The 25,352-nt window shown below is 44.2% G+C and overlaps 5 protein-coding genes across 5 annotated transcripts; 3 read left to right on the top strand and 2 right to left on the bottom strand.

Moving 5' to 3' along the window:
• Positions 1-1,090: 1,090 nt before the first annotated feature.
• On the bottom strand, positions 1,091-1,678 carry N7509_000429 (uncharacterized protein; the record flags this gene model as incomplete). Its single annotated transcript, XM_056625076.1, has 1 exon — positions 1,091-1,678. The coding sequence occupies one exon, from the start codon at positions 1,676-1,678 to the stop codon at positions 1,091-1,093; it is 588 nt and encodes a 195-aa protein (XP_056493658.1).
• A 3,949-nt stretch (positions 1,679-5,627) lies between these two features.
• On the top strand, positions 5,628-5,990 carry N7509_000428 (Velvet factor; the record flags this gene model as incomplete). The annotated part of the gene is made up of 1 exon (XM_056625075.1): positions 5,628-5,990. One exon carries the CDS (start codon positions 5,628-5,630, stop codon positions 5,988-5,990), a length of 363 nt encoding a protein of 120 aa, XP_056493657.1.
• A 3,718-nt stretch (positions 5,991-9,708) lies between these two features.
• N7509_000427 (uncharacterized protein) lies at positions 9,709-10,233 on the bottom strand (the record flags this gene model as incomplete). The annotated part of the gene is made up of 1 exon (XM_056625074.1): positions 9,709-10,233. The coding sequence occupies one exon, from the start codon at positions 10,231-10,233 to the stop codon at positions 9,709-9,711; it is 525 nt and encodes a 174-aa protein (XP_056493656.1).
• Positions 10,234-13,004: 2,771 nt separating this feature from the next.
• Positions 13,005-14,426, top strand: N7509_000426 (uncharacterized protein; the record flags this gene model as incomplete). Its single annotated transcript, XM_056625073.1, has 1 exon — positions 13,005-14,426. One exon carries the CDS (start codon positions 13,005-13,007, stop codon positions 14,424-14,426), a length of 1,422 nt encoding a protein of 473 aa, XP_056493655.1.
• A 6,937-nt stretch (positions 14,427-21,363) lies between these two features.
• Positions 21,364-23,837, top strand: N7509_000425 (DUF3435 domain-containing protein; the record flags this gene model as incomplete). The annotated part of the gene is made up of 5 exons (XM_056625072.1): positions 21,364-21,650; positions 21,715-21,949; positions 22,019-22,341; positions 22,389-22,777; positions 22,828-23,837. Coding segments are annotated over 5 exons (2,244 nt in total), but the record flags the coding sequence as incomplete, so codon positions are not given.
• Between the last annotated feature and the right edge of the window lie 1,515 nt (positions 23,838-25,352).

The raw sequence follows: 25,352 nt of genomic DNA, 5'->3' as shown, positions 1-25,352 counted from the left end.
AACTGTTCGTGGGCTGAGCCGTTCAGCTAATGTTACGGGACTCTCCACACATCGTACATATTGTCCGCGGCAAAGTGACCGACCCCATTTGTTAGATGAGCCACTTTCAGTCTCGTCTCTCGAAAGCTAGCATTGACATAGACGTGGAAATTACGCCTAGGTGTCAGAAACTTTACGTAAAAGATTAAATATCCAGTATGAGGAAGCAAGATTTGACCAAAAGCGGAGAAGACGGATGGTAACGAGAAGGGCCAAGCGTCGATCTTTCATATCAGCCAGAAGCCGCTCAAATACCCATAAAAGACACTTTCAAGGCTGACAGGCCATTAGTGAAGAGAAAACATCGCGACCGGTGGTATATCATTACTAGTGCTTGCAAGTGCTTACAATGCCCTAATTTTCATGTTCGTTAAAAGACCTGCTTTGTAAGTGCAGATCATCGTTACATGGTGTTTTTGAGGCATTCCAAACTAAGATATACTTTCACTTTATTCTCTAAAGTACCATATGCAGAGTTAGCAGCTTTCCGTATGATTACGTTGAAAGTTTTTGATGGATCCTTTTTTGGTAGAGAATGATTTTTTCGATATTTTATTTACATGCCACGAAATTTCTCTGCCGCAGAAAGATCGTTCCCGTTAAGATGAAAATTAGCATTTCAAAACAACTTTGCCGTGCCCCGAGGACTTCCCACTGGCTTTTCCGTAGGCTTCACATACCTGTTTCAAGCTATAGGTTTCCACCACGAATGATTTCAGCAAGCCCGCCTCCACCAGCCTCGCGAGGTCTTTCAGCGCCTTCCCATTACTGTGAACGATAAAAAACAACGCCTGAACAGCTTCTTTCCCCGCGTCATATCCACAACTTCGGTGTGTGCTCACAAAATCGAAACTTGACGAGTCAACCGAGATCAGAGTTCCTTTTTCTGACATCATCGGCCAACAGTTGGCTAGTATTTCTCCTCCAGCAGTATCAATTATGACGTCATAGAAACCGCTGCGACTCTTCAGTTGCCCATACTCCGCAGTCTCGGCAGCACCGAGTGACTTCAAAAACTTCTCGTTCCTTGCATTAGAGCTAGACGCTGCAACTACAGATAGACCGGCCAACGTAGCAAGCTGTACAAGGTAAACGCCGACTCCTCCAGCTGTCCTGTAATGAGAATTGGCCGTTCTTCCTTGCCGTCTCGAGCATTACCCCCAAGGAATTCCGGCAGAGGGATCTTGGCATGCTCAAAAATTGCCTGGTATGCAGTCAACGCACTGAGCGGTAGTGACGCGGCTTCCTCCCAGGTCAAGTTCTTAGGAATTCGAACTAATTCATCTTCCTTGACGACGGTGTATTGTGCCCAAGCGGAGCCACGGTCAATATGAGTCATACCAAAGACTTCATCACCTGGCATAAACAACGGTCCAACTTCATCCGGATTTTCAAAGACCTCTTCCACGATCCCTGAAAAATCATGTCCCAAAATGGCATACTCCGTCGCATAGGTCTCGGGCCATGTCAGCGCATCACGGATAACCGTAGTCGCTTTAATGCGGACAAGAAGCTCACCCGGCTTGGTTAGCTTTGGTTTCGGGATTCGGTCCAACCTGAGCGAAGAAATCGGTGCAGGATTTACAGGAGAGTAAGCCGGAGAAAGCTCAGGAGCGGGGTGTAGACGAACAGCCTGCATTGAATGATAAAATTATGGACAGGAATCAAGAAATTTTGATTTGGATGTAGGCTTGGGATACAAGAAGGTGAGGTTGGTTGTTTGTCGAACTTTAGAAGTCAAACGTGAAAGGGAAACACGGAAATATTTATAATTGAGGCACCATGCCGCAATTTGAAGATATATCATGGCGCGATCAAAACATAGTCCACCGGAAAAACGGAAAGCCTATTCGGTATGAGACGGCTAACTCTCAATCATCTAGTGAGGAAATCATGTTGCCTCTGAGACTTCGGAAATCTTCAAACCCCATCTTATTTCAGCATACACAAGATAGCAGCTTGTGAAGATGCCTCATACTTTTATGTTAAGATGAGGCGGCAAATAAGATCTTCGAAAATAAAGAGGTTTCGGGCAGGGTGTCAATTCTTTTATTACGTCCATGAAAAATCATGAGCCATGCATGGGTGGAGCATTGCACACCAGATCAGGCCGGCAAGCCCGGAATTACTCGGATATTATGATTGCACATTGAAGTTTTCGATTTTGAGGACGACAAGGATTGTTCATGAGTTTCTCAATGCTATTAGGAATTAGTTTGCCTTTGAGAAAAGAAACTGTCACGGGATGATGGAGTCTTTATCCTACGACATCAACAACATATTCAGCGGATGGTGATCTAGTACTAAGTCTTATTTCTGATAATGCTTCATCTTGCTTATAATTTCGAGAAGAGCATGTAATCATGAATAGCCTAATCAAACTCGGCGAATTCCCGACCGGGGCGTTTCCGAAGCCAGCAATTGAAAGACCACTCACAGCTAATATCCGAGATCTCAGCGAATTTGGAAAGCTTTCCTTTTGAATTTAACTCATCAATTTCTAGAGCCCAGCGATCGGGCCCAAGAAAACCGGTAAGATAGCTTTCTGTCTTAGAAGAGCTCAGGAGATCCTACAATCATCAGCACTCCTCGCCCGCGAGAGGATATCAACTTAATCTGCAACTTTTAGCTTAAAGACGCCCATAGATTATCTGAGATCGCTTTAAAATTGATACCCGCCAAATAGTTTTACACCGTCTCATCGTCACCAGGGAGCAAAAGGGGTAGCATATGTCACCCAGGGGGACATACTGGGCGGGGGCCAACTCAATAAGGGAAAGCGAGGCCGGAGAAATCTCCATGGACTTGCTAGACTTTTACTACACAGTCGGCAGAAATACTAGCATTGCCCAATCTACGAATTATCACCGTTTCTGTCGTGGAGTCTGAAGTGATTAAGCAGGGAGGAAATCAGGCACTTACTGTTCTCACGACGGTTGGAAATGGCTAAACATTGACTCGTAGTGCTATTGATTTGTCTTTAAGAAAATGGAGCGACTTATCCTCTCGCTTGAATCTATTCGGATATCTATCGAAATTCGCGAAACTACTAAGACAGAATGAGTTGGTCAATATCTTTACTTTTACCAACTCGCTGGATATGGAGGACATTTTACGACAATGACGTATTTGTCTGCAGTTCGCTCGGCTGAACGGCCTCAAATACTACATTCAAAATCAAGAGATGTGGACGGATCAAGGCCTGGTGCTCCAGTCACGGTGATCTGACCGAGTGGGTTGAACTACTGGAGTCGACAAGGAGATTTTGAATGATGAAGAGGATTCCTTTTCAAAGCACTCGCAGGTTGCCGCTGGAATTCCGGCGGAACTTTGACCGTTTATGCCCCTACTATCGACAAGGAAAGCTCCGCGAAAATGCAGACACTGCTTGCAATTATCACTTTGGAGTTTGAGCCCCTTACTCGGACATTCTCCCGTGCCTGGCTCGGAAGCAAGTGTTCGAAGAAGCCAGTGAGTGATGGAGCTGAGGATCAAGCCGAATTTTTAGACCTGAAAGCCTACCCATTACTTCTCTGAGGCACTCTGAGCTGTACCTAAGGCTATCTCAGCAATGTGGTAACTCAGGGAAGGGGCCGGCAATTTCGTTAATCTGATACATATCAACATGGCTATTGAGGCAATGAAGCTAGTATTTGTTATATACCTTTTCCATAGAATTTTCGAGAGTTTTTGTTGGTAATTTCCTGATCTCTCCTCTCTGTGAAGCTGAAGATTCTCGCCAGAGAAGACCCGTATTCGAACCACATCAAAGAGCTCCGATCAGATCACCCGGCGAGGGGGTATTTTTGATCTTTAACACGCAACAAAGCGCAGCTCGCCAGTCTATAACGCTTTCATAGTATGAGTGGCCTTTTAAGGATTAGTCAACTATTTTTACCATGCTGCTAAGAAATTTGCCCTGGTGGGCTCACCGGACGGCTGACTGGCCTCTTCATTGCTTCATCAAAGAGAGACGAGGATACCCGGGGAGGTCACTCCATTTGATTGGATTGAGTTTACCAGAAAGAGTTTGACTTGACTTTTGCACAACAGAGAAGTTATCTCATGTGGACCCATCTTTACGATCCTTGATGTATCCACAGGTCAGGAAGTTCTCACGGACCGAGTTACTTCACGAAATCAGCATTCGCTCCTTAGAGACCTAGACTTGGTGCACTGTCCATCTTCAAAACAAGTTAGGCTGGGTACAGGCCACGCTTTTGGATCTTCAAAGTATTCACTGGCTGGCCTTTGTGTCATTGCAGGTGTGTGCGTCCATCGCACCTTTGAGTGGTTTCGGCCCCGACGCCACGATTGTGATTTTCTGCACCGGCCTCTTTAGCTTAATATTATATCCTCCAATGTGATTCGTGTATATAGATATTTAATTGACATTCAATCTTACATACTGCGGGTTTCTGTCAAAGTTCGCCTTGTTTGAGACCTAATGAAAGTTGACTTCGCTGTAGTGGTTGAGCTCAATTCCGGAAGTCTTACATGTCATTCTAGACATGAAACAGTACAAAGATTTGATCTAGCCGGCGGCTATTCGAGACTCAGGGGTGTCTGGCTTTCAATCTAGACCCAAAAGGAACTTGGGATAGGAACAGTCTATCGATGCCATCCATCACTTGGCTCATTCGCACACATTAAGACTGAAGGTATTATAATTATCCAAGCTCCGCACTGAAGCTCAGCTGCAAAATCTATAATATGGTAGACTGAGAGTGAGAATGAACGAGCGGCAGCGCCAGTGATTGTCAACTCAGATGAAAACAATAGGGCCTATTCAATGACTGTTTCGTGGGCAGGGGCTACCACTTAAATGGATCCCTTAACCGCATATATTTACTCGAGATATACTCCGTTTCGACGCAGCTGTAACTGATCTGACCGCTCTCTAGCGCTAAACCATAGCTCACCGTTTCAATACAGCTCGGACTTTAATAGGTGCAAGGGCTCGCACCAACGTCGCTTGCGCGATCCGGAAAGATGTCGAGAACCCCGTCGCAAAAATGCGGGCACCCGCCATCCCATATCAGAGCCTACGATCCACGCTCCCGACCCGACATACCCATGGCATATAAACCCTGTCCATGCGGTGAGCCGCGTCACTTAGTGCCACTACATATGGGCTACTATCATCGCCCATTGCTGGCATTGGCACCACTGCCGCGGTTATCTCCATTGAGAAAATTTCCCGAGACAAGCAAAGACCCGAGATATACCCTCTCCAACAATGGCTACATGGCCCGCCATTCTTTGCCGCAGACACTGGCGTTGCGTATGCATCGCCAGAGCTCTCTTGTGGATCTCCGAGCGTATCCTGCTCCAAATGAAGAGAGACTGACTCCAATGTTGAGCTATATTCATGAGCCTGCTGCTTATCGGATGCGGACCTACGACCAGGAGTTCAAGTAAAGTTACTTCCTTATCTTTCCGTCGATGCGTTCTTATGCGGCGGTATCAAGCTGTTCCCTTCGAGGTCGGAGTGATATTATATCATGCCCAATGGGAGAACACATATGAAAGAAAAATTTACACTGACAATGTCAGATTATTCTAGGCAGAGAAATAGTTCTAGCAATATGCACAGCCAGCTATTCGTTGAGAAGACTCCAGTCGAAGATTCGAAACCAGCAATTACTTCGCAAGAATCCAAAACCGCACCCAGAAAGCCAGGTTATAGCATACCCCACGGATTCGACAAGCTTCTTCACCTCGAGTCCGAATCATCACCTCCTCCACAACACCGCCGAACCTCTACACAATCCCGCTACCATCTCCATGTTCGTCAGCAGCCCATCGCAGCCCGAGCCTGTGGCGCAAGAGATAGAGACCGTCGTCCTATAGACCCACCCCCAATTGTGCCAATCCTCCTCACAGATTTCGACCCAGGGTCTCAGAATAAACGGGACATTACATTCTCGAAGATCAACAGTTTACAGTAGGCTGTCTTCTTTTCCCTGTTCCAGAGTCCTCGCCCTACCTCCCAAACACAGACGAAGATCAGGCCCCCAAAGGAGGAGACGGCGACGTCGCCCTCGCAGACGATATATTTTTTGCCCCTCTTCTCTCCGGCAAAGCATTCGTGTCCCCCTTCTTCGTAGATAGAGATCCAGATCCTAACTCCGCTCCCACACAGCCATCGTTTGATAAACCGCACTCTGATAAACAGCACCCAGTCCCTACCCCGGACCACTCACAGCCGGAGATCCTACTTAATGCCTCGAAATTTCACCAACCGGCGACATTCTTTATTTTCAGCGATCTTTCCATTCGTTCTGCAGGGCTTTATGGTCTGCAGTTTCGGCTTATGAATTGGGGCTCGGTCGAGGATACGGGTCAATCAATGCCTATACTTGCGGAAGCATGGTCAGACATATTCCGTGTGTACCCTGCGAAAGATTTCCCGGGGATGCGAGACTCGTCGATTCTAACAGAGGAATTGAAGGAGTTGGGGCTCGTGGAGTTGAAAACGAGGGGGAAAGGGAAGGGAAGGGGACGAAAGAGGAGACAAATTTTCCGTGATATAGCGGAATAGTGAGCAAGGGAGTCTTCTTCAACAATCAAACTCCATTAAAATAATTCCTGAGCCATGCCTCCCATTCATCGCGCGTTCTGTGGCGTACGTTTGAAACCCACCAAGGAATGAGATAAAAACAAATACAAAGTTACGCGTATATAAACATCATCAGACTGACAATATTTCCAATTTCTCCTGACCACCTCGAACATAATACTTCTACAGTTCATTGACAAAGCAAAAAGAGTCATGACAGCTGATAAGTGGCTAATGAAAATTTTGAGGAAGCCTCCTTCGGCATCTTCAGACGACAAGTGCAGTCCGTATTGCTCTTGCTGAGTAGTCGCCCAAATGACAGGATTAAATGGCATGATCTGTTTGGTGGCTTTAAAAAAGACTCGCCACGAAATGTAAGATTGTCGTTTCCCGGAGAAAGCTCACGTTTGCGTTGCCACCGAGCTCAGAATCCCGGGACTGCTTCGCAGTTAACGCTAGCCAGAAAGGCCTCAGTACCGGAAGGAGCGGCATCTGCAGCGAAATGTGGAAATAAGCAGAGCATGGAGTGAACTGGGCTCATAGTCGTCAGTGGGGGCCAGAGGGAACAAAGAGAAAATTACCGAAAACAATGTGAGTAGGCAGGTTGGAGGAGAGAGGATCGGTGTTCAGAGCTGTTCAGAGTGCAAAACGGAAGCGAACCCCCCCCCCTCCCCAACAACGACGTGGCTCGCTTGTATGGGTGCACACAAATAAGTAATTTGCCCTATTCGCATTCGTATTTGTAGTTTTTCTCAACTATCATTTGTGGCCGACTAGCCTTCCCGTTGCACCGGTCACGGAAGGGTACTCGTACCCACATCGGGGCTGAAAAGGGGTGCGAAAAGGGCAGTTGCGATGCATCTGCAAGCTCATAAGATAGTGAAGTCAATTTATCATAATTAAGTGGAAAGAAAACAGGTGCAGGACTTGGACGCTTAGAGCTAGACTTGGAAAGGGCATGGCTCGGGCTTTTCACAGGTCGAATTTAATAGTTTTGTAATTAATTAGTAGCCAAGCTCCTGTCAACACTCAAGCCCTTTCTTTCTGAGTCACGGCGGACCCCAACGATATGGCAGTGCAAATTACATTAATCTGGCGTAGTTTCGTTCCGGCGATCATCGCTCAAGGAGCTGCGCTCATCCCGGAGGGACTTATTAGAAGAGTCAAGAGACATGAAATTTTCGGCTTTGAAACTGGTCATTCTACGTACGAATGGAGGTTACTTCCATGCTAATAATTCGAGTATAACCAAAGTTGCAATTGCCGAGCCGTAAAATTCAAGTGGATCCCGGTCTTGCATAGGGTAACTGAGCTACGATCAACCCCACTAGCTAGCCTCAGTTGGTAATGGTAGCTGTGATTAGATGCCAAATACTCCGTATTTGGCGGGATACAGACGACTCAATAGTATTACATACGTGACTAAATGGCTCATGCGGCGTCGCGCCACCCCCGCACGGCTCCTGTCTATACCAGCCTTCAGCTGAACGTCCCCACTTACAATACTGGTGATTTAGATACCGTTTTAACCCTCAAATTTTTATGATTAACGAGTCTGCAGGTATCGAAAAAGTTTTCTTGCTGGACGAGTTTATTCTCTAAATCCCGTCGAATCGCACGGATCTCTTAGCTTGCAGCAACAGGTTCGACCACACAGTATGGCTGACTCCTTACTGGCTGACCGCACAATTTCTGTCAATCTCAGTGAAGAAGAAACCCGTCACGATGGATGGCTCTGTTTGTACTGCGACTAGGCTGAGTTCTCGGTTGTCCACTAGGTCAGGAGATCTGCTACCATGTACCTATTAAGTAGTTAGTGGATCGAGCCAAGTCTCGAATTCAAGATAAATAAAATACAAATGATCTAACGGAAAGACAAATACATTTTTCACGACGATTATCTGCCGCAATAGCGAATAGCTATCGATCTGGCTGGAATTTGGATCATCAGCTCTCGTTCTCATGTCGGAGGTACCGAAGCAACTTGACTTCTCTAAAAGTCTGCGTTGCTCGGTGTTTTTCGATACTAGGTTTGTTTTTGTCGTCACTAAATGCTGCTATGGTGCGCCCAGTCGAGAGTAGGACCCTTGACGGCTACCGATGAGGCTTTATTTAGATTAGGTATGGGGAAAGAATTTTTGGCTGAGACGGTCAGTGTGGTCGATTACACCGGCCCAAAGGCTTTGTACCTAGTCTATTAAACACTCACCCTGCCTCTTGCTTATTTCTCACCCGGGTGGCACACCCGGCAATTGACCGTATAGAAGCCCCATAATTAATGACCAGGCTAGCCAATTGTTCAGCTTAGCCTGGTGGAGACATGGCTGACTGCCGCTTTCCCGTCGCGCGACCCGGGTGAGAAAGGTGAGTGTGTGACAACAAAATGTGAACCTGGGCGAAGATGACCCTCAGTTGCGCAACTGCTATGCAGGCTTCTTTAACCGGATAGCATAATCGAAAGTTATTTGCCAGTAACACTAGGTCCCTGTGAACGCTATGTTCTCGCGATGGGCACGGTTCGTTGGTAATCGTGGCATTTCTCGAAATGCTCCCTGTCGAAAGTCCGTTCCCAAAAGCAGGGGTCAGAGTTCTATATCGCGGTGTTTCCGCTGTCCCTTTGGTGTTATACTATATCGTCCAGTCTTGGTAGCGGGCCATAGTTCTAAATATCATATCCTCCATATGACGTGTATGCTATAGGGAAAAACGGTAAAGATAAATGAGCCGGATAAGTATTGAGGCTCTTGGTAATGTGTGAGAAATCAGGAACGGGTTTACACCGCCACCACCTGTAAGCCGCAGCGTGAGATGATCCAACCGGTACCTTTACAGCCATTGCTGCTTACTACGTGTATCGTATTGCTGTCTCCTCGGACAAAATATTGAAATCATTGTCCTCGTCCGAGCAGGTCTGGTTCAATAATTCCGACCATATATTCCAAAGGTATATCACAATCTTTATATAATTATGATAATCTCCTAGGATCTTCCATTGGATTTATCCATAAATACCCATGTCACTCTATCGAATGGTTTGTATCGGTCTTCAAAAAGTAATTACAACCAAATCTACTCGGTCATTTCATGTCCTAACAAAAGTACCAAGATCACTCCACTTCATGTACCATGTTGGCCTGTGAAGGTATTGCCACCGGCTCTTTTATTGGGAGCTCTGATAAATATGTGTCTGGGAGCTCTGCTGTCGGTGTAGGTTCGTTGTTACCCCCCTCTTCGTAGTTAACTCCCTCTCCGTTTCTACGGCTCTTCTTTAGCCGATTCAGGAACCAGCCAAAGCCCAGGGCAATCAGCAAAGCGACGCCAATGCCGACACCAACACCGACCCCAATCTTGGTCGATTCCGAAGAGGAGTTAGGGCTGGAATTGGGAGAGAATATGGGTGTATTGGTTATTGTTGCAGCGGTTCCCGTTACTGGCGTGGTGACTGTGACTGAACTGGATGCTGAGGTCGTGCTAGATTTCTCTCTGACGTAGAAATACGGACTCCAACTGATCCATCCATAGTCTGCGATTGCATCGGTGCCGAGCTCAGCATCGCCATCAAACAGTCCGAGTAGATATTTCGGTGCGGCGGTGTCGATGTTCAAAGGAATAGTCCAGCTGTAGGACTCCATCGTACAATTAGCGGTCTTGTTTGTCACCAGTTGAAATGGATTGCCATTGACGGCAAAGGTGGCATTAGCTGAAGCAATTATTAGATTTCGTCATATTAGATTTCGTCAAGACTCTGCTGCGGTAATTCAAGGAATACACCCACAAAAAATCACTTGCAGCACTTTCCCTCCATCTCGAGTGAGGGTAATATTCAGGGGCCTATCTCCTTTATCCACGGCACCCCATTGCAAGTTGAAGATGTCGCCCGGGCTGAAATTATTATTCACATTGTCGGTGAAACCATAGAATGTTCCAGGCTCACAGTTTGTGTAACCATTTGTTGACATATTTGGAGTATAAGAAAACCCTGCCACCGGAGCCTGGTCGCTAGGTTGTCGGTTTGGGGGACACGTAGGTATTATAAAGCGCTCTGAGAGACCTTAAACCAGTGCGCTTTTTCTGTATAGGTTATCTCAACAATAACAAATCGTGCGTGGGCCAAGCAGCAAATGCCGAGCGGTAACTTTCAAGTGGATCCCAGTCTTACACAGACCCCGAGTGCCAGTCCCCGCTATAGTTATAGGGAGTCTATTCAACCATGCAATCCAGCCTCAATCGAGTGTGGGTGGACCTCGTATTCGGACGATTTCAATGCCGGAACTATGGGATGGCAGGGCAGGGCTAGCAATCGTATTTACCGAGCACAGTTCCCCGCTGTTACTCCGTAAATAATACAGTCATCCTTTCTCCCATCCTCTGTATCGTTTTCGTGATATGGCGTCTTAGCCAATAATATCACCGGTCTAGTGACGGAGACGGAAAGACTGGTAAAAACTAGTTTCTAATGCAGTCAATGATACCAACCTGGAGGGCTGTAGGTGGAGAATAGCAAGATCTTGAGCAGGGTCAGAAATCAAACAGGGCATACTAGTTTGCGGTCGGTAGAGGGTTACATGCATTAGCCGAGGGCACGACCTTGATAGGTGATCCCTGAGGATGACCTCTTCCTGTAAGTTCTCCATGAGGTAGAGTCTCAGTGGGGTATCATCGATGACAACAGTTTTATGGTGGGCTCTGCTTTTCAAGGTCGACGACCTGTTGGAGTTGAGCAGCGTCACGGTGGATGGTTCTGTTTGTCCTGCGACGAGGCTGAGTTCTCGGTTGTCCACTAGGTCAGGGTGGTACTGCCAAGACGCGTTATTGATGCTTAGCTCTCGGATCGCGTTGACTGTAACCCGTGGCGTAGTAGTCCTCTTGTGATTTGTTCTTCCACATTTGCCGTATTTTGCGCTAACACGAAGAGGTGATGAGATGACAGAAATATTATAATAAAATTCCAAGGTGAAGCACTGAAATCGCATAGTCAAATATTCCAGTAGACTTGAGGGGCTTTCATAGGATATGTGGACTACATGAGCATAAGAGTGTTGATGTTAACACTGTTCGAGTAAAAGGTGCAGGAAGTGTCACCCCTAAATTGCCCTGAATAGCAAAGGGGCTGTAACCGCGAAGAATCTCAGCACTAGTAGTGTGGACGGGGAACATAATCTTATAGTTGGTGGTGGGTGACCCACTCAGCAAACGTACGCCGGCGGCCATGCCGTTCGGCCTGCGAAAATTAAATGGTCCTAGGATCATGGAGGGCAGTGGGGGAGAACTATAGTGAGAACGGGGACTGGTAGCTCGGGGGGTTGATAGTGCGGCCGGGCGTTCCACAAATATATATTCATCGCCGTCGTTGAGCGGGCTATCCAGCGGGCTATCGAGCCAGAAATTGAACCGACTTAACGAAACCCCAACCTACTGGGATGAACTGCATCCCACTTACCCCACGGGATAGGAGTAATATTCACACCAACTGGCAACGTCTGGCATCCCACTTCTCAGCCGCAGCGCTTGAGATTCTGCCTTAGCAAATACTACACTACAAGTGAAGTCCAACGCCACATGCGCTATGGTTCGTTGATGGGGAGTCGTTGAAAAAGCAATACAAGCCACATCCCAACACGATACGATGAGCTTTGACATTTTGGCCTTTAGCCGCAAAAACAGGCTAATCCCGACAGGCGGAGAATACGGCTAAGTTTTGGCTCCACAGCCCCTGACACAAAGTGTCCTGAATCCGCCTGAGGTAGGTATTTTCAGGGTTGTTTAAGCGTGAGCAAGCCCCCGCAACGACTTGTTTCCTCTGAAATTCCACATCCCCGTATTGGAAAAAACTGTCAAATATTGAAACCACTATGGTTTCACATGTGGACAATGAGCTAGAAATGCAAGACACGACTGCAGAATTACTCTCCACACATGCGTCCAGTACACTACCTCAGCGAGGGAAAAGGGTAAATCGACGGTCTTGGACCTCTATCACTCTCGATACATGGTTTCTTGAAGGGGCATCAGTGGCATTTAGTGTCGCTTGTCTTGTCTCTATCTATGGGATCCTCCTCGCATATAACGGTAAACAGCGACCGAGTATTGTCTGTAATATCTCTTTAAACACCATCGTTTCTATCCTGGCAACAGGTTGCAAGTCATCCTTAGTGTTTGTTGTGGGAGAGGGGATCAGCCAGTTGAAGTGGCTGTGGTTTCAAGACCGTCGACAGTTATCGCATATTCAAAGTGAGAAACTGACCCTTTCCTTTCACCCATATTTGATTAACTAGTACTTCTCATGTTGACGTATACATGTATCTTACCATAATCAGCTTTCGAATATGCTAGTCGCGGGCCATTGGGCTCAATCTCCCTCTTATTCCGACATCAAGGTCAACCAATAGCCTCGCTCGGTGCCATGATCCTGATATTCATGCTGGCGTTTGACCCCATGATCCAACAGATCCTGAGCTATCCGTCAACACCCACGATAGCAGCGGCCGATACAATTGCAGCTTCCGTGCCACAGTTACGATACATTGGTACTGGGCTCACGGAGACAGACTTATATAGCGCCTATTATTTGGGAATATGGTCCAAAAGCTTCAATATCACGCCCTCATGCCCATCAGGCAATTGTACATGGCAAAATTACAGATCAGTGGGGCTTTGCAGCCAATGTTCTGATATTACATCCACCGCGACGCTCGACTGTCCCAAGCCGACGCATCAAGGTTATGCCACTCAGTGGGGTCCCTACCTTGACGGGAATTGTAAAGTGATTCTTCCTCAAGGCCAGTCTTCTAATACCAATCTCACTTTTGGTTATCCGAGAGGGCAAAAGCCAGAAGGAACTCCTGATGTTATCACTATCGACGCTAATACAGTGTGGGAAGTAGCTTCTTATGCTGCTTACGAGGACTTCTTTTTCTCAAATCAAACTCTCCCAAATAAAGTTTATTCGAACGTCGAGAATCCTCTGATGACTCTAGCACAGGCCTCATTGGGATTCGACAACGGTGTTATCGCACATCCATCGAATCTATGGGAAGGTGTTGTTATCAAAAATGTCACACAATGTTCCCTCAGCTATTGTGTGCAGAACTACAATGTATCTGTTACCGAGGGAAAATCTATCATTGAAAAGACCTCCACAGACTTCGGCAAAACTTTCGTCCCTCCTAAGAGTCCTTACGCCGATAGCACTTGCTGGAGGCCCAATGAAAGCCCGAATGATACAGTCATGCCTGCCCCAGAGACAGTTCCTATGACCAATAATGAGTCCATGATAATGCCCTCTAGAAACGCCACAGAGTTTGCATTCTGCTATAACCAGGAAATAATGCCCGAACTACTTGTTGGATCGGTTAACACTTCTTACATCAAGAAGAAGCAGGATTCAAAGTGGGGCTCCGACAATGCATATAGTGGCACGGAGAATCTTGGTCGTATTTTTGACCTTGGACTCCATGTGATAATGCCACGAATTGCGGAGTCGTTGACCTTGGCCAACCTACAGGGCCCAAATTCTACCAATCTCCCTGGCACAATCTACACAAACGAAGTGATAGTCAAGGTCCAGTGGGCATGGATGATTCTTCCAACGCTGTTAGTCATTATGGGAAATTTGTTTATTGTTTGCACTATGTATGCGAGCCGAAAGACGATTCTTTGGAAGTCTTCCATACTAGCCTTGCTGTTCCATGGCTTGGATGATGAGGCGGCAGCCAAACGCGATCAGTGTACTGCGAGCAGTCGGATGGAGAAGCTGGCTGAAGATATGCATGTTCAGCTTCAGTCCTCGGAGAGCGATGAACATGTGGCGTTATGTGAGAGGTAAACTATCCATGAGACGCCTTATGAGACTTAGTAGAGATGATGTCGTGGGTTGGGAAATTTTGGCGGCGAACATTCCTATAATGTACGTATGACGTTTGATATTCAATGCCTTTAATTTTCTGTCTTATGGGTCATTTACACATATTTATCACGTGGATGATTTTAATCACTTATTGAGACCTTACACGTATGGTACAAGACATATCATCCAGTATAGAAGATCCAAAGGCAAGGTCTTGATGAGAAAATGATTCCCGGCCTAGCCCGGACTCTCAATGTGCCGGATGTGGTCGTGGCAAGCAGGTTGAAAATGTTTTTGTCAAAGAAGTGGGCGGTTCAGAGGTATTAAAACGTTTTTCAATCGGTGAAGTTCCACTATTGCCAAATCAAAAAGACATGTGCACCTATTTTGCACAAATTGATTTCTTAGACTAATAAACGTAGAAGGCTTTTAGGAGTAAAAAGTCTATATAGAGTCTAATAGGCTAGAAAATCTGATTATGTAACTTATATATACTGAGTTATCTCTTTCTAGATAGGAGACTAGTTAAAAAGTAGATCTACCTATCTTTACTATAGTAAATTTATTCGAGTTCATAATCTCCACTCCACAGTACGCTGTAATCTAGGAGTCCAAAGTCGTTATGAGTGTCCCTGAACGTGGTTGGGTTTGGTTTTCCGAACAGATCAACAAATTTACGGACGCGTGAAGCCAAACTTTCATGGCTGGAAATGACTTCCTGTAGTTGATCCTTTGACTTGTTTTCTGTTCAAAGCAGAGAGCAATCTGACCGGAATACTTCCTTGAGCTTCACAGAGTCTGATAACTGCCAGAGATGGTTACCTACATTCATCTAATATGCAATTAAGTATCCTCAAATCCCTGTAGATTCTTTCATTTTGGTGTGCGTACTGCAAGCAATTATCGACGCGAGCGCTTGGGCGTTTCGACCGAGAACCGAGGCCCGTGTTCCGAACAAAAGCCGGAACAGCGGCAGGTCCAGCTTAAAGCGTTACTGTACAAAACGAAAGAAAGAATGTCGAATCCATTTGAAATATGTACAATAACTCAGCAAGCATGGATTGAATCGATATCAGCAAAAGACGCGACTTCTCGATCCATGGTGTTTTGATCACAAACTAAACAGTGCAAATTGAGCTTGTCGATATTACCAAAGTATTTCAAGCATGCCGAGAACTGCCGCTGATCTTTGACAATGATTTTCTTTTTAGGAAGAATCAGGTGGTACTACTTTGTGTCGGGGCCTTGATCCGGAATTGAGATCTTGTTTATTCGCAGCTTCCATCATGATTGTCATACCCGCGATTATGAATTTATGCAGTTTGTAATTACGGTTGCTGTTTGTAAAGGGAGGGGCCCAAGATGGGATAAACTTTTTGATGGCAAGCGGAGGTGGTGAATGACAGCGGGTGATTAGCGAGAAACCTATCGCAAAGGTAGCAGGATTTTTTGCTGACTCCTATAAATCGAAAATGAGGCATACGATGAGGGTTATCATCATAGAAGCTTAGAGGTCGAAGCTTGACGTGTACAGTGAGGCGAGTATGGCACTGGCGTCCAAAATACGAGTAGGGATTTCCTTTCCCTGCCCAGATTTGTGAAAGTCGATCAATATACTGATCTCGTTGGGAATTGTCAATCCTCCGAAGAGCAAGACCAAGATCAGCGCAAACGTGTTGAGTTGAGATTGTTGGGGGTGGCACCAGAGCATGGACGGTCATGTGGTCGAATAAGGTAGGCTGTTCCAGAGCAAGTTCCGCAAATGCTCGTAACGCAATGCCATACCGCCCTATTTTGAGTATAATCAAAATGCATTTTTCTAGCTGCCCAGAATCTTTACAAAAGGCGGTATTCAACAATTCTGCGTAGTCGTGTTTCTTATTTAATTCGTTGATATTTAAGAGTAAGTCAAGTATCAATCTATATATGATAAAATCTCGTGGGTCTCCTATTAAATATAGTCGGGCAATGCCCCGGAGGGGGGCATGAATTTAAGGTTTAAATCTTGCCCCCCCCGCCTAAGTATCTTGAATTTTAGTATTTTTTGATCGAGTCCTGAATACCTTTGAATATAATTAGTGAAATTATCTTTATATTAAAAAATATTAGTAGATTTTAAGCTAGAAGGGGCTAACCCTAAGGGGGGCAGTTTGTACAGGAGATTTTTTGATGGGGGATGCCAAGGCCAGGTGCTACGGGTAAGCTATACCCCCTTTGGCTACTCCCCCTAAGCCCTTAGGGTTTAGCCTTAGTAATCTGGCACTCTAGGGTTTAACTATAGGGTCTAGAGTAAGATAGCTTATAACTAGGTAACTATGTCACGGGATTTGGAAGTATACAGCACCCTAGGCATTCGACGTCGATCCGCGCTCGAATACCCTTCGAGCCACCTGCATATCGAGATCCACTCGAACCCTAGTGTATTTAAGATCCCACAATCATTCAGAATTCTTGTTCTCTTCAAGAATCAGTCTGTGTACCAACTGTCCAATCTGGCCTCTACCATCCGATACCCTTGCCTAGTCACAGGTCTCTAGCCTGGCAACTTAGTAACCATTACAACCTAAAGCAGCAGCTATCTGCCTGAGGGTTTAGGCTATCCTCTAGCTGCTGTATATACTGCTGAATATCTACTCTTTGATAAAGTGGACAAACAGCAAGTGCATGCCGAAGGTATGGCCTAGGCCCTCGAACTTCACTTCCTATAACGTAATTCCCGCCCGAGTGAAACACCTACCCTATTAGAAAAATTCAAAATCGATTATCTCAACCAACACGCATCAATTTAGCTAAATATAGCGATTTTTACATGTATTAATCTTGTGTCCAATCTCCCTGCACCCACTACACCTAGGCAGAGCCCTAGTACGCGGTGGATCTGCCTGAGTAGGCAATTCGCCCTGCTCGTACGATACTACCCTATCACCTTCTACTAGCTGGTTTAGCTGTTCAACTAGCTGTAGGCCCTCTTCGACCGTTAGGCCCTCTTCGCAGGGTATCTGTCTAGTTGACCGATTGCGCTTTTTAACAATCTTCTCGTTCGCCATACGTAATTTCGCATTATCCTGCGCTAGTAATGCAGCGTCGTGAAGCGATAGTGCAGTGCCCTAAATATAGTCGGGCCCGTACCCGGGGGGGGTACTCATAGTTAAAAAGTCTTGGCGAGGGGGGGGGTACACGATTTTAAGGTTTAAATCTTGCACCCGCCCCTATCTATACTAATTCATAGAATTTTCCGATCGGATCTTAGAGATCTTTTAGTAATATAGGCTAAACTAGCTATCTATCAAAAAATATTAGTAGATTACTAGCTAGAAGGGACTCAGACTATAGGGTACAGGTTTGATGAATTATTTTTTGATGGGGGATGCCAAGGCCAGGTGCTACGGGTAAGCTATACTGCTTTCAGCCACTCCCCTCAGCCCTTAGGGTTTAGCCTTAGCAATCTGGCACTCTAGGGTTTATAGGGTCTAGAGTAAGATAGCTTATAACTAGGTAACTAGGTAAGCTATTTGAATAGGGCTTTTTGTATTAGCTTGATAGGAGATCTAGCTATAGGCCTAGTATATAGAGATTATATAAGCAATCTCTATATAGGCAGTATAAGCCTAAGTAGGTTCTTTAGAATGTTCTATAAGATAACTAATCAATTTTACTCTAGTATAGTAGCAGTAGTCTTGGTTGATTAACCAGTTTATAGGCCAGTTAATTGACCAGTTGATAGGCCAGATAGTAGGCCAGAAGGTAGGCTATAAGGTAGGTAAGCAGCCAGGTTGTAATAGTTACTAAGTTGTCAGGCTAGAGATCTGTAACTAGGTAAGGGTATCGGATAGTAGAAGTTAGATTGGACAGTTGATATACAGACTGATTCTTAAAGAGATTAAGAATTCTGAATAATTATAGGATCTTAAAGATACTAGGGTTTGAGTAGATCTCGATATACAGGTGGCTCGAAGGGGATTCAAGTACGGATTGATATCAAACGTCTGGGGTGCTGTATACTTCTAAATCCTATAATATAGTACCTAAGGTAGGCTACTTAGTATAAAGAGCTATAGCAATGACTGTTCGATTAGGGCTAGGCCTGTATACTGTTTACAGTAATCCTAGAGAAGGAGAGTTGTTTATATCTGTCTACCTTGGTTTCCTGCAGGAAAAAGGTTACATACTATTATATAATATCAACTAGGCCCTAGCCTGTTATATCTAGGGGGTCTACCTAGATTAATACACTATCTAGGTAATATAGTATCTAAGCTTATTATGAATATTATACAGATATAACTAAGATCCAGTTAAAGATATAACTAGGATCTAGTTAAAGATATAACTAAGATCTAGTTAAAGATATAACTAAGATTTAGTTAAAGATATAACTAAGATTTAGTTAAAAGGCTTAGTAACCCTAAAAAACACCGGATCTTCGGTATACTAGGTAGCCGGCCAGATCTTCGGTATACTTAGTATCCGACCGGATATTCGGTATACTAGATAACCGGCCGGATAGCTAGATAACCGGCCGGATAGCTGGAATACTAGCTATCCGGTATAACTATTCTAAGGTTAAATAGGGCCTTCTTTCCTTTAGAAATAATAATACACATAAATCAGAATCCTCTATAATCAAGCAACTAAGTCCTTAATCTTATTGATTACTCAGTAATCAACTATCTATAATAATTCCTCCTTTATCTATATTCCCCTAAGCCTAGTAAGACCTTTGCAGTCTTATAGGTTATGAGCCCGGATTGTCTATATCTGGCTATACCACCTTTTTATATATACTTTTTGCCCTCTTTTTTATTTATCTCCTATTTGGGAACTTTTGAAGTCTAAAAATATTAAATCCGAGATACCCCCGTATTTTGGCCAAAATGTCAACAAACCTCAAAAAAAAAAAAAAATTATACAAAACCTATTGATATATATATATATCTATATATATATATATATATTATATACTATGGCAAATCTTCAAAAAATTGAGGTGCCTAAGCTCTCAGGCATCGAAAATTATACTACATGGTCAATTAGGGCCTACGCTCTATTGGTCAAAGAGGATTTAGGGTTCGATACCCTAGACCCAGATGGAACAATATCCGATGAAACCACTATAACTCCTGCAAAAAACAGGAAGGCACTAGCTATTATTAAGCTATTGTGTGACGATAATCCTTTATTATATATAAAGGATGAAACTAGTGCTATTCAGGCCTGGAATACCCTAAAGGAATTATTTAATCCTAAGGGTTTTACTACTGAATTCCTAGTATTAAAAGAATTTTTTAATACTACTCTGGGAGATTTTGACACTATGGAGCAATACCTTAATAAGGTAAAACTGCTTATTAGTGACCTAAAATCTAAAGAGATTATACTGCCTAATCAGGTAGTTATTGCCTGGATTTTGAATAGTCTAGACGAAGATTATTCAGGATTTATACAAAATATTACACAATCTCTGCGTAATGATCCTAAGGCATATACTATTGATTCACTAATAAAATCACTTATTGATGAATCACGTGGAAAAGAAGATAATACTATTTATAGTATTAATAATTCCTTCTTTAACAAAAACAATACAAACAAAATCACCAAAAAACCATGGAAAAAACAGCCTTATAAAGGCAAATTCTGCAAAAATTGTCACAAAACCAATCATAATGTTAATGATTGTTATTTCCTATACCCTAATAAGCGTCCAGATTGGTGGAAATCAATTGATACAAACGATACAAACACTACAAACAATATAAACAACAAAAACAACAAAAACAACAAAAATAACAAAAACAAAAACCTACAAAATAACGATCAAGTTGCTGTTGTTAATACTATTCTGTCTGATTCAGATAATTTTGACACTATACCTATTCAGGATATCGATATGGAGATTGATAATCTTCTATTAGATCTTGATAATGATGTAAGTGTTAATAATACCCCTAATACTAAAAATAACAAAAATATACTTACAAATAATAAAGGTTATCTAGGCAAACTGCCCTATCAGATTGGACCTATTTGTAATTTTGTTATTGATACTGCTGCTACTGTCTCTGTTATTACAAATTTAAATTATTTTTGTTATAAACAAGCAGTAAATGAATCAGTGAACTGGGGAAAAGCACTAAAAATACCAATAAAATATAAAGGAACTGTTATTATACAGACTAATCTAAACTATATATATATAATGCATAATGTGCTATATATGCCTGAATTAGGTATTAATATACTAAGTACCAATAGACTAAAAGGTATATCTATTTTCAAAGAAAATAGTGTATATATATATAATAATAAAAAACCAACAATAAAAGGATATAAAGATACCCTATATAAAACCAATACTAATATACTATATCCTAATAAGATACATAATATAAAATATCAAAATAAGCTACTATATCTAGAAGATAAAGATATAGAGATAAATAACTGGCATAGAAGATTAGGCCATATTGGCCCTAAAGCTCTTAAATATATACTACTAAAAACTAGAAGACGGCAAGAAGACAGCCGAAAATGGCCTTCCGGAGCGCCGTTTTTGGCCGCCCATTTGCCAACTTTCCTGCCACTCACTCTCACCTATTGAACACGCACCCATTCTCCGTCGCGCTGCGGACTGTGCGAACCGTAGCCGCACCGCAGTGGCCTTTCATTCGTTCCGCAGGATCCACTTCAGCGCCCACATCCTTCTATAGTTCGGAATCCCTTCAGGCTCCTGGCTTCGGTACCATAAGTTCCCTTGAAAAGTTTTCAGCCTATAAATAGGAGGGTATGTCTCTGTCCTCGAAATTTCCTGTCAATCTTGCTCGCCTAAGGTCTAGTACTGCTTTGCACTTCCAAAGCACACCTCAGTCACTTCTGCGAATTGCTTGTACTTGCATGCTGACGACATTATCATCACATGATGGGCCGTCAATGTCGCAATCCATATAGCCAGTCGCCAAGTGGAAGTGACTTCTCTGGTACAGACAGTGATAGCGGCTCTGAAACTGATATTACCGAGCCTGAGGACAAGGAAGCTCAGTTAGAGTATGCCAGTGACGCTGCCCTACTCTTTGCAGACAACGAGCACCCACCGGAGTACTACATCAAGCAACTTGGTACCTTCGACGAGGCAATCTATACTCAGGAAGACTACGGAAAAGGCACCACGACCCTTCTCGACCGCGTCGAGGAAAAATGGACCCAGTGAGTGCTGCATGTAATCCTTCCTTTTACGTCCCATTCTTCAGCTGACAAATATAAACGCAAGGTTCTGTCGTTTCATTCAAAAGGAGCCCGGAGAGGAATACCGTCGCATATCGATTCCTATTCTGTATAACTTCCTCGAATGGACTCTCAATTTGCGACGCGGCAAGAATGGAAGAAGGCTTCCGGGGATCAAGTGCAAAAGCTCCTTGGATACGTTCTGGAAAGTATTTCGCCTGGTTCACGAAAGGTTCACATCAAACAAAATCGGTAATCAAATGAACCGTCAGATGCGGCGAGTATGAGCTCCCACCATCTCTCATCTCAGCTGTGTTGTCCTTCTCCATGACTGACACTTTCGGAAATAGGTAATTCGAAGATTAGCCAAGAAGTATAAATTGTCGGAAAGAGGAAGGGATAAGCCGCCTATGGATGTTCAGGATTTGGCCAAGGTTGTGGAAACTACAATCAGCACAACAGAGAAAAAGTTCGGGCATGGCCGCCACCGCATAGAGCTTGGGCTTTTTTTGCAGCTAGCAGGTCTCACAACCAACCGGCCGCAGGCCATTCTTAATCTGCGATACCGTCACATCCAAGTCAGCCTCTTGCGTGATCCACGAGGCGGGCCACATCGTATTGTGATAGAATTTACTTTTGAATTCACCAAGGAATGGCTGGGCGCTAAAGATGCGTGAGTACACAATACCATACCATTGACTCTTGCTGAAACGTTTCCAGGAACACATATATTCTACCAGAAATCATTTTTGATCCTTCGTTGGTGCTAAGCCCTCATGTTTTCTTGCTAGGCCTTCTCTTTGCGGATCGTGCATTTGATCGCGTTGGCGGAGAAGAAGTACTTGTGTCCGCCAGTCAGCTTCCTCAGATCCGAATTCGCGAAGAGTGCAATGAGCTAAAACTACAACTTGACTCAACGATGGATGATGTACCAGTATTCCGGATGTCGGAAAGGACTTTGAACGGGATCGGTATCTCTCCCGCTAGACCTCTTCCTTACTCGACCTTGGAACCGTGGGTCAAGAAGATTGGAGTGATCACAGGCATCCGACAGGTGACACGTCCGTATAGTTTACGCTATGGAGCAGGAACGGCTCTTGACAGTAGTGGTAAGAAACCTGAATCGACCCCTAGACGCGATAGGCTGACTCGTTTCTAGGCTCGGTCAGTGATTCTATGCGTAATCTTGTCATGCACCATGCCGATACGAGAACATTTCTAAAGTTCTACCTCAGCAGAAGAATCTCGAAGAATTTGCCAGCAATAATTCGCGGCCTCGACCCAGAAGACGATATCATGCGTGCAGCCTGCCGGATGAGTCGCACTATCGATCCAAATCGTCCACAGAGGCTGACTACCGAGCAATCCTTCTCTCTCAATCACTTGACAGTGGTTAAAAAATTGATACGTCAGCGTGATGAGATCGTTCGATCCTTTCAAGGCCCCCCATCAAAGCACAAAGGAACACCAAGATATGAAGCCTACAGAAAATTGAACCAAGAGCTGGCAGGGACCAAAAAGAGAGAATATGATAAACTTCTCAAGGAAGTGCAAGAAATATATGACAGAGAGCAACCTATGCTGGAGATCAAGCGTCAGTTGTCAGGGATCGGACAACAAGATTCTTCGCCCAAGCCTCTGAAATGCTCGAACGATGTTCCTCTTCCGCAGCAACGCTTGATCAACAGCCTCCTTTCTTTACCTCGCTCGACGATAGAAGAGGAGACGCTTCGAAGAACTGAAGCAATTAATGCAGTAGCCGAATACTCCCAATTTCAGGAGGGAGACACTTGTCGTCTGCCTCGGGAAAAGCGACCAAAAGATTCTAGTGAAAATTCCCAACTGAAAAATGAAGCGCCCGACACAATCGATCAGCAAGAATGCCCTCTTGAGTCTGCTATTCGATCTGCAATGAAAGATCATCGACCTTTATTTTGTTTTATTTGCCTGGGGCAACCAAATCTGGACGTTCCCAAGCGTACGCAAAAGTTTGCCTCACACGGAGACGTCACAAAACATATCCGGGTCAAGCATCTCAAGAAAATTGTGTCAAGCAACCCAATTGAATGCAAACTCTGCGGCGAGGAGTTCGCAGAGATCATGCATCTCCAGCGACATGCTTCTGATTTTCACTCCACTGTGACTGGATCTCTTTGGCAAAATATGTCTGTATGATATATCATCAGGCTGACCTTGTGAACACTCATGTACTTTCGGGCCCATTATAGATTTATTCGATGACTGTTAGATTATTGGTGTTCTTAAACGCAATGTATGAAACACGGAGAAAAGATTTAAGTCCAAGCGGCAACGCCGTAATAAGAAATTGGGCATCGATGTAGTTGTCATTAGCTCTAGGCTTCCCTGAATTGAGTCTCGTAGGAATTTTTATTGCCCATCCTCATATTGATCTTATGCATGATCAATGCCTACTAGAATGAGTATATGGAGGTAAGAAGTGTATCTTGGATGAATGACTGATAATTGATCTTGTACAAGCGGATTCGATCTATGATTTGAAATGCTCAAGTGCCTCTTGTTTTGCGACAAAGAGTGTTGTTGAAGCTGACGATGATTGAAAAATTCCCACTGCAGTGTTTCAAAGGCCCTGACTATAGAGCTGATGTGTGAGCATACTCTGGGTATCCCCTGCGATACGAGAAGTGTTTCCCCTAAGCGACCTTGCATGAGACCGGCCTTCGATCTAGCTTACACACCTCAATACACGTCGTCTTTTCTACAAGTTTTTCTGGCGTACTTGTTTGCCTAAATCCCGCGGCTTAGCCTCGTGGTATTCTTTTCGCAAGCTAAGACAATTCAGCTGAGAGAAGGATTCATACAGCTCTGAGGAATTGAGGACTACAATATGGTCTTAAATCATTCCGCTAAAATCAGTCTACCAGAGCTATCGCGGGATTGTAAAGTGGAATTCGAAAACAGATTCCCGTCGAAGACACATACGCTTTCTTTCCCAACGCCCCATTCTAAGCTTAATTTGGCTAGAAAGCCCCTTGTTAGGAATTTTAGTAGCTGTGATTGGCTGTGAGAGCGACATGAAACAGGGCGATCCGGGGTTGACACTCTAGTGGGTCGCTGGGAAAGAAAACGAGTGTGTCTTCGGGGGGAATCTGTTTTCGAATACTACTTACTACTGTATGAGGGAAATCTTATGAATAATATTAGGCAAGGCCCAATCCGCTGTATACTCCACTCTTAAAATAAGGAGAGGCGGGGGTAGATCACCGACCGAGTACTAACCCATATATCTCCGATTAGGCCGGGCTAGCTCGTCTACTTAACCAAGAGTAACTGATATCCCAGGAAAGATATCTCTCAAATAGTAACAGGAAGCCATTATATATGCCCCTTTTATTAATTTGAGACTAACCTGAATGGTGGATTGACAGCATAAAGAATATCATGAATCAAGTTCATAGATATTTGACGAAATTGGAAGAAGGAATCAGAAGCAAAATTTATTTCTTTGCCGCAGATAGTTTTGGACTTCAAAATGCATCATTCATATTGTTGACACAAATCTGATATGTTAAGTATAAATGAGGGCGGACGCTCACACCTCACTTATACCGAGATAGCATCACATACGCTTGCATAACATACTCAATTTCCTTGTCGACATCAAATTTGAATGGGAAGGATATTCAGAAGCCATAATTAGTATTT

Source organism: Penicillium cosmopolitanum (genome assembly GCF_028827165.1).
Source record: "Penicillium cosmopolitanum strain IBT 29677 chromosome Unknown utg000003l:1.0-3747932.0:1.0-3751027.0, whole genome shotgun sequence".
NCBI classification, from domain to species: Eukaryota; Fungi; Ascomycota; class Eurotiomycetes; order Eurotiales; family Aspergillaceae; genus Penicillium; species Penicillium cosmopolitanum.
The sequence above is the reverse complement of the archived record's forward strand: the minus strand, read 5'-3'. Positions and strand labels throughout refer to the sequence as shown.